The 15,139-nt window shown below is 36.8% G+C and overlaps 2 protein-coding genes across 2 annotated transcripts in view; both read right to left on the minus strand.

Moving 5' to 3' along the window:
• Positions 1-15,139, minus strand: part of LOC135779088 (ladderlectin-like) — a 95,809-nt gene that overhangs the window by 80,072 nt on the left and 598 nt on the right. Inside the window, exon 3 of the mRNA XM_073813689.1 lies at positions 8,534-8,601. Within this exon, the coding sequence (XP_073669790.1) occupies positions 8,534-8,601 (68 nt within the window). The remainder of the gene's footprint in view (positions 1-8,533; positions 8,602-15,139) is intronic.
• LOC141279824 (galactose-specific lectin nattectin-like) lies at positions 6,439-8,349 on the minus strand (the record flags this gene model as incomplete). The annotated part of the gene is made up of 4 exons (XM_073815910.1): positions 6,439-6,600; positions 7,166-7,277; positions 8,018-8,143; positions 8,257-8,349. Coding segments are annotated over 4 exons (405 nt in total), but the record flags the coding sequence as incomplete, so codon positions are not given.

Below are 15,139 nucleotides of genomic sequence, written 5' to 3' on the forward strand. Positions count from 1 at the left end.
ATGAGGTCTTTGTAGATGAGTATGTGTGAGATAGTAGTGTTTAAAAGTGAATCGCTTTCTATGGGTGACAATCATGTGGGATTCTAAGAGTGTGGCAATGCTGTACAGTATATGGATCTTGGGAAGAAACAGGCATACGGAGATCCATATCTGTTTTTCCCTGCTAAAAACTGGTCTTTGTTCTACAAGAATAACTGGAATGATGTGCAAGGATGTCGTCATGAGCCATTGTACATTAGAGAGTGGAATGGTGTGACACCTGGTATGAGATATCATGTGGTTGTAGAGTATTGTGAAAAGAATCCTGATGAAGATTCGTCAGTACACATGGCCTATACCGGAGGATGAGCAAAAACTTTGAAATAAAAATGTGTGTTTCAGTGAAGAGATGTGCGTGTGCTTGATGGCATTTTTTCAAACATTGACATGATGTTTAGATGGTGCAAGACGCGCAGTCATTACAATTCAGTAAAGCTTAAATTGCTTGACACGCAACAGGCTTTGGGGACGGTTGATAGACTAGTGACCCCACTCATGTACTACAGCCATTAAAGACCAGCAGTCTGGACCCCTAGCCACTCCTTGCCACACCTTCGAATACACACCCACTCCTATGGAGGTTGACCCCCTTAAGCACAGAAGACACCCCTGCTATTTGACAACAGTTGGTTGGAAAAATTTTGTAGAGAGCTGGGTTATCACAACTTGACTTTCCCGCTTATAACAAATACATTGCTGGAGCTGCATGGAACATGCTTGAGGACACAGTGGATGGGTGTATTGGTGCAGCAGGCTGTAAAATAATAAAGGCCATAGTTGCAACGGTTCTGTCGAACATTGTTGGAGCAAAGTTAAAACTTGATTGCTTTAATTGTGAAGTGGATCATTCTAATCAAATACAACACTCCTGTTTTTTTAGCCCACCTTGAGAATTTACCAGAACATTGTGTACACCCGAGTTTAAACACATCATAGTTCAAGTGGAAGTGAGCATTTTATAGTGGCACAACTGAGACAAACTTGTGGACGAAGATTGTGAAAAATTTGTCAACCACGTTGTGGATTCTTGGAGGCAATATGTTAATTTCAATTGATTTTTTACATTGACGGACAGATTGGAAATGTGTTATGTACTAGAAAGATTAAAAACATGTTTAAAAATCATCAAATGTGAACTGGTTAATCTTTTGTGTGGTGTAATATCTGTTGTTACTGATCTGTGTTTGAGGTCAAATGATTGTGAAAGTATTACGAAACGTGTAACCAACCTCAAAAAATAAAAAAAAATAAATAAAACATATTTTTTTATGTAAGAAATATTGCAATGTCATGGAATAACATGGTACAGTTGTGTGTTAATGTCAAAGAGACATCCTGTGTGTTTCTTAGAAAAACTCTAGATGTGATGTATAAAAGCATTGATCATTTTTACATTTTTATGTGTTTATGATAGAGGGTTTTGCCTGTCATAAAAGATATACATATAGGAGTTGTTATGCATACTCCTGAAATTTCTGACCCGAGCAAAGATGTTGTGACATGAGCCCCGTATCAAGCAGACATACACAGTGGCTTCTACACGATGTATATCTATACAGATATTATCGAATACCAGTCAGTAGGTGATGCATATGTGCCACTCCTAGGTTGTGTACATATAACAGGTGAAAACAATAACATCGTCAGTGTCAGATACAGCAAACCACACTACGTATCTACTAACAAGTCCATCATCAGAGAGGTTGCTTTTGGAGTAAGGACGATCAAAACAACTACACTTTGGACCTGTGAAGCAATCAACCTTTTAATATTCAACAATGTCTTATTTAATCATTATAACCCATAAAAGCCCCGAGCGCTCCATGATATATTATGCAAATGGCCTTCCTGGTGGTGGAGTTATGTATGGCAATGGGTTGGGAGGGATTTTTAGAGGCCTCTTTAGAATGGCTATACCACTGTTGAAGCGTGGGTTTTAACATAGCCAAACCACACCTTAAATCAGCTTTGAAAAAAAACTTAGTGATGTTGTTAGCCAGGGCCGTGCACAGACATTTTGAGGGGCAGTGGCCCAAACCAAAAAGGGGGCACGGGGGGCACAATTTATATGGTTTTAAAAATATGATGTATTATAGATTAGTATCAAATTATATAAGTGATTATAATGGAAAATAGACTTTATAACAAGATTTAGAGTGTGACAAAACTTCTTAATATTCTATATGATTTACATGCTGAAGCTTTGAATCCATGTTTGCAATTTTGAACAGCTTTTGCAGCCTTCCAACTCTGACTTTTTTTTAAAAAAACATTGTTTTTTATTTTTTGTCGACAAAGTGTGCCAACAACAGCAAATTTGGTGTTATTTATATTAGATCTCATCGGGTACATTACTCATTAGACAATCCACAGAAATACAAAAACATAGGAAAGCCGAGAGAGGTCATCCATATTTTTATTTTTGCTGCTTGTTTTCTCATGATCTCGAGATAATAAAAGTTGTTTTCTCGCTATCCAGACATAATAATCCAAATGCCATAATGTAATTTCTTGTCCATAATATTTCATTTATTTTGAAGTGGACTGCTGATGCATAAGTCTTCGCCGTTACCACGCGTAGCTAATTGTCGATAGACTTAATATATAAATAAAGTTTGATGTTCGTGAATTTAGGGACCATCTCTAAAGTGCACTGTACACGTTTCTATCTTCAATACTATTTAACAGTTTATTTGAATAAATATAAAACGTCTTAAAAAGTGTGCATTATAGTTGACAACCACGAACACTTTACAGTTGGTTTTGGGACTGTTTGTTGACTTTAAGTTATTCCATTTTAATGCTGTTTAAAGTAGAAACGTATATAGAGTACTTTAAAGACGGTTTCTAAATTCACCGCGCTATCAAATGGTCAATTATTGGCAAATCTGTTTCATCTTGAGCGAATCCCTGATCTAAGTAAAATCTCATTTGTTCATCCATGCTAATTTGCTAAATATGCTTTTGCTGTCTAAAAATTATGTTCTATTGAGTACACGTATGCTTTAATCACATCACAAGAATACAACTTTTGTTATGTCGAGATCACGAGAAAACAAGCTGCTGTTTTCTCGAGATAACGAGAAAATTAAGTAGTGATCACGAGAACACAAGCAAGCACAAATAAATATAGAACAGGACCTCTCTCGGCTTCAAACTACCAAATAACTAATAGAGCAGCTCAACAACTGAGGTAATGTAATGAATCTACCTGTTAATACAACAAACTGTCGTCTTCGCCCTTCAAAGAGTGGACACAGAATGTGAGAGATGCTGCGGAGCGGGCGGGAAACACAAAGTGGATTACCAGAAACAGTGGATCTTTAGACGAGCGGTAACAGAACACTTTGACTGGGGTTGGCGAGAGGGGCACCTCAGCCGATTAGGGCAGAAGGACAGTTGCTCTAGCCACCGGGCCACCCCCCTGTGCACGGCCCTGTTGTTAGCAATACGATAACTAGTTATTTTACTGATAATCGTGGTCAAGATCGTTCTGGGTTGATGGTCATCAGTAGCGTAACGAGCCAACACCGGGCCCCTAAGCAGGATTATCAAGGCGGGCCCTTTACTTCAGCACGTGATGACGCAATGTCCAATGCAGGCTACAATGAATGGGACAGGGCAGGATCATAGAGACATGAGATGACTGACAAAATCAGAAATAGCCTACGTGCACCACAACAAAAACATAACATCGGTGACAGCGCACCATAACATATGAAAAAACACTGCTGGTGACAGCACACTATAACATTTTGTTACTCATTGATATGACTACACACACACATACACCTAGGTCTAAATACATAAAAAAGATGCTCATTTACATTATAGGCTATAGCGTTACATTATAACCACATTATAATTTATAGAGGCATTTTCCGGGCTTCATTTCTGGATGGCATGATGCACACAGCAGCTCTAAACTTCATACAAAACACAGCTCAATCATTACATACACAGGATCGATCCATACCGTTCAAAATCATTTGTTTACTTACTGCTGCACTTTGTGCTTTGCTTTAGGTGTCTGGTGTAGTGTTTGGGTATTTAAAGCGCTATCGTTTCTTGTTTGTGCTAAGAAACAAAAAGATACAAACCAGCCGAATTTCAAACGTGCACAGAAACTCTGGCCTGTGATTGGTTGGGCTCTATCGCTAGCGGTGATTTCATTGGGCGATGGCTTGTTCGACTTTATGCGCTGCAAGAATTGATAGCCGGGTTACGTCAAACTACCGCGAGAGTGATTCGCGAAACCATACAGAGGAGTTTGCTTTTAAATCGCACTCGCGGAACTTTGACGTCATCCAGCTGCCTATTGAAAACCTGTGAGAAAGCCCGCCGGGCCCGCCGACTGTCAATCAAATTCTTCCAGTCGGGCGGGCCCCTGATTGGTCCGGGCCCGTAAGCAACGCTTACCCTGCTTACCGATAGTTACGCCCCTGATGGTCATGTCACGCAAGCAAAAGTTTAGGCCTCAAGGAAGCAAGAGGAGTGGTCAAAAAAGCAATAAACAAATCATACCACTAAGAAGTCATCAGTTGTAAAATGTAAGTGCAAGAGATCATCAAAAAGATCCACTGCAAAGAGAGTTAAAACTATTTTCTAGACCATGACTTTGCTACACAAAATGTCAGTTGTATTATGTCAATGTATTAAATCTAAGCTGGATTTATTCACGGTACCGCTGACCCAAACGTCCATTGAAAAAATACTTATGTAGAAATACCCCCTTTATCGCCCCTTTCAGACGCCGCTCCTTTAATAAGACATATAATGACAACATAAAAAAACTTTAAAATAAAAACATTAAAAGATTTGACAAGGAAAAATTTGATGATCTGCATTGTTGCCAAAACTGTCATAAAACAACCCACACCATATTTGTTTATGTAAACAGCTAGCCAATGCTCACGAGGGAACCCTGAAGGGTGTATTAATTATAACCATGGCCTGCAAGGTCCATGGCCTGCATCAGTTTTGGAGTGTATATCCGTGCATTCTTACTTTTGGAGCCAGCTTCTAGTGGCCAGTTGATGAATTGCAGTTTAAATCACTTCCGTATTGGCTTCATCAGAGAGACTGGAAGGTTGCCGCTCGACCAAGACCTTAGGATCGAACCTGGGGAAGCGGATCACTATCTACGTCGTCACAATGAAGTCAATTTTTTTGTACATGAGCTTTTAGGCTTATCATTTTCAATAACTATAGGCTATTCGTGTCTTGTTAATACATTGAATAGAGATAAATACCAAAAAAATAATAAGAGATATCAGATAAGAGATATCAAGCCACAATATGCCACATTGCTTATATATAAAGATTTTTATTCAGAAATATAAATTGTTCTGCTGTTGAAGGAAATCTGCTGTTGAAAAAATTCTCACACAAGGGACATTTGTTGCTGACATGCAAAGATATTTTTTAAGCAACTGTAACATACCAATGAGGAAAAATGTCATTTTTTCAGCAATTTAGAGGATTGTTTAATGTGGGCAAAAACGCATCAGTGAGATAGTGTCTGATTTTTTCCTACCCTGTCAGTCAAACGCAGATTACGCCACCTTTCGAAACACTTGTGAAATGCGCTGCTTCATTTAGCCATAGTCATGTGACTTTGGTGTTTCGAATTACTCCGTCACATGACATAAGTGTTTCGAATCACATTTCGGAGCAGTGTTTCGAAACATCTACGCTTCAAGGAAACGTCAGATTCGCGACAGCCATCCCTAGTGAGCTGTTGGCTGTATGCGTTTTGTTTGTTTACGTAGTATGCATGCCGTGCAGTGTCTATCAACCATTGTTTGATTTGTCAGCAGTGCTTCAATTCCCTGCATCGCCATTTCGAGCTTCTGAACTGTTGCTCAATATCAGACAAAGCCGGTAAAACTAAAGCTATCAAGGGTATACTTGCAGTCATACCCTTGATAGCTGTTCCATTTCTTTTTCTGACACTGGTTTAGGCACAAGTTCACTACCAATTAAAAACACCTGACCGTGTGCAACACTGCTTGTTTGTAATGCCATTCACATATAAGCAGTTTCATATACTGTATGTTCAAATACATTTAGTATATGAGAGGGAGGCATTTAATCCATTAGAATGTTTGTTTATTTAGCATGTTTCTTTATGTTTCTCTATTGTTGTTTTGTTTTTACTGAATTTTTATTTGATGGCGATTTTTTTCTCTTAAAATTATTATGTGGAAAAAACCCTAATGAAAGCCTGACAGCAAGTTTAAACTGCATAACAAGTATGATAATATACTATATAAGTGCCATAATATCAATTTTTTAAACATTTCCAGATATGAAGAAATTGTTTTCTGATACAGTATTTAAATGTAAAATCAACCTGTATTTTTAACATGACCAAATTGTGTTTTCAAGTTGTAATTTTTTCATATTTTAAAGATTTTAAACATAAGATCACAAAAAATGTATAGGCATGTAGTACATTCATAGTACTTTTGAAACAGATTGATTTTCAAGATCTCAGAGGTTTGGCACAAATGTAGCCCATTTTGATTGAACAGGGTATATCATTCCAGCAATGGTCAGCTGTGAAAATAAAATCAGTACTGATCGTTACTGTTCAAATTTAAATATAAAAAATCATAAAACAGTAATGAAATATATGAATGAAATAAATTAAATGTATTAATGCATTCAGAAAGTTATCAGACCCATTCCACTTGGTTTTTGCTCTGATATGCATTGTCAGCTGTGAGAACTTTTATAGGTGTGTGTGTTCACAAATCATGTCCTATCAGTTAAATTTACCACCGGCGGATAAACAAGATGTAGAAACACAGAAATTATCAAGAGAAAGGGAGGAGCCTCCAAAGGGCCTAAATACTTAAATGTAAATTATATATTTCTGTTTTTTTTTTCTTTTTAATACATTTACAGACATTTCTAAAATGTCTCTTTTTACTTTTTCATGTTGGGGTATAAAGTGTAGATTAATGAGATAAAAATTTATTCAAACAATTGTACTATCAGGCTGCAACGTAACAACATTTTCAAAAATATTTTCTGACAACTAAACTAGCTTATTTTGTACTAAATGCTATAAAATGTCTAGATTGTAAATATAAACAATAATGATAGAAGACATTCTTACTGGTACGGTTTATTTCCAGGCAGTGCTCGTTACCACCATGATTGTCAGGTTGTGAATAGCACCAGTTGGTGAAGTCAAATTGAGATCCATCAGTCAACAGCCATTGTCCTTCCTAATGAGTGAGGAGAGTCAGTAGAAAGAGTTATTAATAATCTATTATATATATTATAATGATATAATTCAAGATTTTATATTGTAACAATAAAATGAGATATTGTATCTTTGTAGCAGAAGTCCCCAAAGTTGGCCCATAACGACCTTTAATTTGGCCCGTAATGCCACGTGAGATAAGGAAAAAGGATAAACGTCATTGACGCAGATGTTCATATTTTTAATTACAGATTTTCTAAAATTTAACAAAAAAAATTTTTTATTTGTACATTACAAAAATGTAAATTGAAATGAAATATATATATATATATATATATATATATATATATATATATATATATATATATATATATATATATATATATATATATACATCACAAAACTTAATGAACTCGGGGTCTATAGGCTAATAATATAGAGGTCGAGGCAGATGCACACAGACAAAAGCAAATTTAAAAATGATTGCAACAGTTACCTTTGAAAATAAAGCTGCAATAATTATGCATAAACAGAGTAATGTTTGCTTATTTATTTTTTAAATATTAGAAAATTATAAATTAGGAGAATCAGGGCAACTTTAATTTTAATATAACACAGCAACATTTACTTTCGGCCCACGGCCCTCAGTCAGGTTTGATTTTTAGCCCTTGGTAGGAAAAAGTTTGGGAACCCCTGATCTATAGAAACAAATATCGGTTTTATATTAAAAGCATTTCAGCAGTTCAGAGCAAAATAATTTACAATTTCACCATCATGGCCACCAATCCAAGCACGTGTGTCAGCAGGCACAATCAGACTCAGGAGAAAGTCGTTTTCCACTATATTATGCACAGATGCAAGATTTGCACCAACAGATTGACAGTTTTTCTAAAGATAGAAAGATAATTTTATTGACAATAAAAAATTGAATCTGTTTAGTTTGGATCATGACAGGACATTGAGTATCCTTGAACAGTTTCTGAATAACCGAATAACAGTACCTCAGCTGTGGCCCAGTTAACTGGCCGAGAGAAGAATTTGTAGCATTTCACATCAAAAGGTGTCCATCCATTTGGGCAGTCTTCTTTAGCTATACAGTGAATAAAATATTAGTAATATTAAGTCACATTATCAGTTTTATGTTTCAGTGTATCAGCGTTTTAAATGTTGCTCCTGATCCTTTTACATAAAGTTACACTCCTTCAGAGTTTTCTATGGGAAATTTAATCTGGAATATTATTTTCATGGTTTGTTAAATCTTGTAAATGTCTTGGTTACCTGGTGCACTCTCAACAGAAAAGACCAAGAAAAGAAGCACAAGAGCTCTCATGACTGCCATGATGTATCTGAAAATGAATTAAGAGGAAAAGTGACACATCTGTACTCATATGGACACTGCTGAAGTTAATGTTATAAAAACTCACCTTTATGTCAAAATCTTCACTTTCAGAACTTCGGTGTAGATTGTGTGATGGTCAATGAGGAGTCCTATCTTTTATACTTTACTTCAGAGGGAGGGACTCAATAACAAGATGAGATGAAAATAAGAAAGGAAATCTGATGATCATGACCTTATATGTACATTGATGAAATGCGATGGTTTTATGTTTTTGATTGTACAACTCAGTCTTTATATTATATTATTGTTTTACATTGCATTTATTGCAAGTATTTTATTTAAGCAATATCGCTCAGCTCTATATCACACAACTCCGAGAGCGATATTGCAACAGTTCGACATACGTTTGAAAAAACTAGAATAAAACAACGGAGTGATTTTTAAAGTCTCTCTGTTGGGGAACTTCTTTCTTCCGCCACAGATTTGAAGGCTAGAATGAAAGGTAACGCTTTCAGCTGTTTGTTTTGAATGTCATAATAACTCAATAGACTGAATAGTCGTTTCATAATATTACAGTTTCTTTCTCAGTTTCAAGTGTAGTTTTAAGATTAGTTAAGGTGAGATTGATATATGTATAATATTGAAATTTTATTTGTTTTAGGTTGATCAAACCAGCAGGATTTGGTCTCATGAATCTATTACTTGTTTCTTGTATTCATATTTAGGGTTTTTTTTTTCTGTTTTTGTTTTGGCGTGAGGTAAAAGTTAATAAAACTAATAAGTCATCATTTGTAGCCAGTGTTCTTACCTGCACTTCCAAACTGCGTTTTTGCATCTGTAAGAGAACTTTGAGGAGGAAAGACACGTAAACAGATGCTCCAGAGAAAATAATTGTTTTCACCAAGTGTATTTTAATCGTCCGTGTTTGCATGGTAGTTTTTCCAAAATAAATGCAGCTTGGTTAAATATGTTATGTAATGCAATGAAATTGATAATTTCTTACTGTATGTTGATAATCACCCAACATGCACATGAACACAAGTAGTTGTATCATAGACTGTCTGTCAAATATGATTTATGGTACCCTGTCAAGCAAAATTGTAAATTTCAGACAGTTTTGTGCACCATTTTTGCGTCATTTTTATGAGGTGTCAATCAGGATTGGCATTCTTTTTTATGGCTTTTAGTTGTCACTCAGGTTGACTGTCATTTTTATTTGTTTATAATAGTGTCAATCAAGTTGTTTGGTATTTTTTTGGTGTTTATGACAGTGTAAGTTAAAGTTGTACAAAACAGAGGGTGTTGCCTGTCATTCTCTGCGTGTGTGAGATTTCCCCACAGCCCCCACATTCCTCAATATTCAGAATGAGGTCTTTGTAGATGAGTATGTGTGAGATAGTAGTGTTTAAAAGTGAATCGTTTTCTATGGGTGACAATCATGTGGGATACTAAGAGTGTGGCAATGCTGTACAGTATATGGATCTTGGGGAGAAACATGCATACAGAGATCCATATCTGTTTTTCCCTGCTAAAGACTGGTCTTTGTTCTACAAGTATATCTGGAATGATGTGCAGAGATGTTTTCATGAGCCGTTGTACATTAGAGAGTGGAATGGTGTGACACCTGGTATGAGATATCATGTGGTTGCAGAGTATTGTAAAAAGAATCCTGATGAAGATTTGTCAGTACACATGGCCTATACCAGAGGATGAGCAAAAACTTGTAAATAAAAATTTGTGTTTCAGTGAAGAGATGTGCGTGTGCTTGATGACATTTTTTCAAACATTGACAAGTCATTAAAATTCAGTAAAGCTTAAAATGCTTGACACCCAACAGGCTTTGGGGACGGTTGATAGACTAGTGACCCCACTCATGTACTACAGCCATTAAAGACCAGCAGTCCGGACCCCTAGCCACATTCAAGCATCATGTCTCAAGACTCTGTAACTCCTTGCCACACCTTGGAAGAAACACCCACTCTTATGGAGGTTGACCCCCTTAAGCACAGAAGACACCCCTGTTATTTACAACAGCTGGTTGGAAAAAAATTGTAGAGAGCTGGGTTATCACAACTTGACTTTCCTTACCGCTCATAACAAAAACATAGCTGGGGCTGCATGCAGCAAGCTTGAAGACACCATGGACAGGTGTATTGGTGCAGCAAGCCATAGTTGCAACGGTACTGTCGAACATTGTCGGAGCAAAGTTAAAACTTGATTGCTATGATTGTGAAGTGGATCATCCTAGTCAAATACAACACTCCTGCTTGTATGAGCCCACAGCCTATTTCTTTGAATTCCACTTTGAGGATTTCACCAGAACATTGTTTAAACCTGAGTTTAACTCAGATAAACTTCTGGACAAAGACTGTGAAAAAGTTGTCAACAATGTTGTGGATTTTTGGAGGTAGTGTGTTAATAATGACAAAGATTTTTGATATCGGCGGATAGATAGGGAATGTGTATGTGCTGTGGTCAACGGGGTCGTAACATGACTGATTAAAAACATGTTTCAAAATCTTTAACCATGAACTGATTAATCTTTGTGTGGCGTAATATTTGTTGATACTGATCTGTGTTTGAGATCAAATGATTGTGAAAGTATTATCAAACTCATTGAGAGAGGCAGGGTCGATGGTGCAACCCAATCTGCAGAGATCCACAGTGGCATCTGTAATGCGAATTTTCCATCATACAAACAGGTGACAGTTAAATCCTTACAGTAAATGAAAACAACCTCAATTTATTTTGTATTGCAATCATAGAATATTTACACAGATATATATTACAGTAAGTTATATATACAACCCCAAAACAGAAAAAGTTGGGACACAGTAGAAATTGTGAGTAAAAAAGGAATGGACTAATTTACAAATCTCATAAACTTATATTTTATTCACAGTAGTATATAGATAACATATCAAATGTTGAAAGTGAGATATTTTGAAATGTCATGCCAAATATTGGCTCATTTATGATTTGATGAGAGCTACACATTCCAAAAAAAGTTGGGACAGGTAGCAATAAGAAGCCATAAAAGTTAAATGTACATACAAGGAACAGCTGGAGGAGGACCAATGTTTAGGAATAGGAACGTTGTCCCATTCTTGTCTAAAACAGGCTTCTAGTTGCTCAACTGTCTTAGGTCTTCTTTGTCGCATCTTCCTCTTTGTGATGCACCAAATGTTTTCTGTGGGTGACAGATCTAGACTGCAGGCTGGACATTTCAGTAGTCAGATCCTTCTTCTACGCAGTCTTGATGTTGTAATTGATGCAGTATGTGGTCTGGCATTTGTCATGTTGGAAAATGCAAGGTCTTCCCTGAAAGAGACGACGTCTGAATGGGATCATATGTATCTAGAACTTGGATAATCCTTTCAGCATTGATGGTGCCTTTCCAGATGTGTAAGCTGACCATGCCACACGCACTCATGCAACCCCAAACCATCAGAGATGCAGGTTTCTGAAATGAGCGCTAATAACAACTTGGGTTGTCATTCTCCTCTTTAGTCCGGATGAAATGGCATCCCAGTTTTTCAAAAAGAACTTCAAATTTTGATTCGTTGGACCACAGAACAGTTTTCCACTTTGCCAAAGTCCATTTTAAATGAGCCTCGCCCAGGGAAAACGCCTGCGCTTCTGGATCATGTTTAGATATGGCTTCTTTTTTGACCTACAGAGTTTTAGCTGGCAACAGCGAATGACACGGTGGATTGTGTTCACTGACAATGTTTTCTGGAAGTATTCCTGAGCCCATGTTATGATTTCCATTACAGTAGCATTCCTATATGTGATGCAGTGCCGTCTAAGAGCCCGAAGATCACGGGCATCCAGTATGGTTTTCCAGCTTTGACCCTTATGCACAGAGATTGTTCCAGATTCTCTGAATCTTTGGATGATATTATATGCACTGTAGATGATGATAACTTCAATCTCATTGCAATTTTTCTCTGAGAAACTCAGAAAACTATTTTTCGCTGCAGCATTTGGGGAATTGGTGATTCTCTGCCCATCTTGACCTCCGAGAGACACTGCCACTCTGAGAGGCTCTTTTTATACCCAATCATGTTGCCAATTGACCTAATAAGTTGCAAATTGGTCTTTCAACTGTTCCTTATATGTACATTTAAATTTTCTGGCCTCTTATTGCTACCTGTTCCAACTTTTTTTGGAATGTGTAGCTCTCATGAAATCCAAAATGAGCCAATATTTGGCATGACTTTTCAAAATTTCTTACTTTCAACATTTGATATGTTATCTATATTCTACTGTGAATAAAATATAAGCTTATGAGATTTGTAAATTAGTCCATTCCTTTTTTACTCACAATTTCTACTGTGTCCCAACTTTTTCTGTTTTGGGGTTGTATAAGGACCCAAAGGCTGCCCCCAACAGAAGGAATAGGAAAAATATTTCTGATGCGCAGGAAAATGCTATTGTTGACATGGTTGTTGTCAACAATGCAGGAGATTAAAGATAGAGTGCTGGCTGATAATGATATATTTGAAAATGTTCATTCAGTTAGCATAACAACTATTGCTTATATACAGTTATACACCATACCGTTCGAGAGAAACAGTGAACAGGAGCAAAGATACTAATATTTCCAGGTAGGACATCTGAGGTTACAAACAAAGCTATATAAAAATATGTACAGTAAAAAACACTAAAATTACTACAGTAAAACTTACTGTGCACTTACTGTTTTACAGAGAGTAATGGAGGTGGAAGCACTGGAAATACCCATTTATTTGTATTTATCGATGAAACTGGATTTACAGTTGGCCACATCCAGTGAAATGAATGGGTCTCTATGGGCCTCTGCTGGTCGAAATGATTTTTTCCCTAAACTATAATCCTTTTATGTGTTTTTTTTTCTAAATACCAGATGGCTGAATTCAACACATAACGTCTAGATCCATATCTAAAAACAATTTAGATCAAATTTAGATCATTGAGGAATGATGAGGAATTTAGTGGTAAAAATAAAGACATTCCAATAAAAAACAGACATTGGTGAGGGTGGATTTTATATCACATTACCCTGCAACGCTTTGTCCGCTGTATACTCCAACAATAGTATTTAGAATTATAGGACAATCCTGTAAACCTGAAAGGCAAATGAGAGGTGGGAATTGTTGAAATTTCTTTTGATTTTAGAGGTGCTGTACATAACGTATTGGCATCTTGAGAGGAAGGCCAATCTGAAACTTCCTTATCACTCTGACAAACACCATCATCTTTTAAAACAGCCTGTTTTAAGCGAGTTTTTACCTCGTAAAGATCCCAGGTTAGAGGATGTATAATAAACCTTCTTCATGAGAACAGACATGCTATCACTTCATCAGACCACAAATAAGTAATGCATAAGAATTAAGTGAATAGTCTTTTTTATTTTCAAACACAACGATAAAGAATATGACATTACAGAGGGTCTAGATTCCATAAAAAAATGTATACATGAAGCAATGTTTTTATCAATCATATAGTTAACAGCAATTTCAACTATTTCACACACATTAAATTCAAGTTTCTTTACAATCATAGCAATGTAGATATGGTGATTACATTACCTATGTAAAAATGATCATTGCTTTTATACATCACATGTAGAGTTTATCTAATAAACACACAGGGTGACCCTTTGACATTAACATACAACTGTACCATGCTACTCCATGACATTGCAATATTTCTTACATCAAACATTTTCTTGAGGTTGGTTACATGTTTTGTAATACTTTCACAATAATTTAATCTCAAACACACATCAGTTTCAACTAATATTACGCCACACAAACGATTAACCAGTTCATGTTCAACGATTTTGAAACCAGTCCAGCACAGCACACACACCCCTACTGAAAAATCCAGCGAAGAACAGCATGAGCTGGTAGCTGGTTTAAGCTGGTCCTTCCAGCCTCGCAAAGCTTAAAAGACCAGCTTAAAAAGTGACCAAAACACAGCTTGGCCAGCTTGCTAGACCAGCAAAACCAGCTAATACCACTGCATGAAAAGTGGGATTTTCGTCCCCGTAAGCGCCTGTAGGCTCCCGAAAATCTCCCGAATTTTCGGCAGCTTTCCTCAATTTACCAGCAGCGAGCTTCGCGTTTGTCTGTGTCACAAATTGTCATAAACGAACCATGACGTAGGTGGAGAGCCCCGCGCGGGTGCGATGCCTCTAATTAGCATATGAATAGCAGCGAAACCTCTGCCGGCCAGTTAGAGCGTCTCTGGCCTAATTAGCATGTGAATAGCAGCAAAACTAGAGTAATGGCCCACTTGAATGTAATCACTCAGTATTGGCTGAAGCCACAACTTTTAAACAAGTAAAATCCCCCGTGAATGGTTGGCAGATGACTTCAAGCCAATCACAAGGGATTTTTCTTGTTTAAAAGTAGTGGCTTCAGCCAATACCGAGTGAGTAAATTCAAGTCGGGCCGTTACTCTAAAGAGGGGGGTTATTGGGCACCCTGGCTCATTATAAATGTAAACCCCAATAATAATAATAATAATAATAATAAATAATTTATGTTATCATTTTT

Source organism: Paramisgurnus dabryanus, chromosome 1 (assembly GCF_030506205.2).
Source record: "Paramisgurnus dabryanus chromosome 1, PD_genome_1.1, whole genome shotgun sequence".
Lineage (NCBI taxonomy): Eukaryota > Metazoa > Chordata > Actinopteri > Cypriniformes > Cobitidae > Paramisgurnus > Paramisgurnus dabryanus.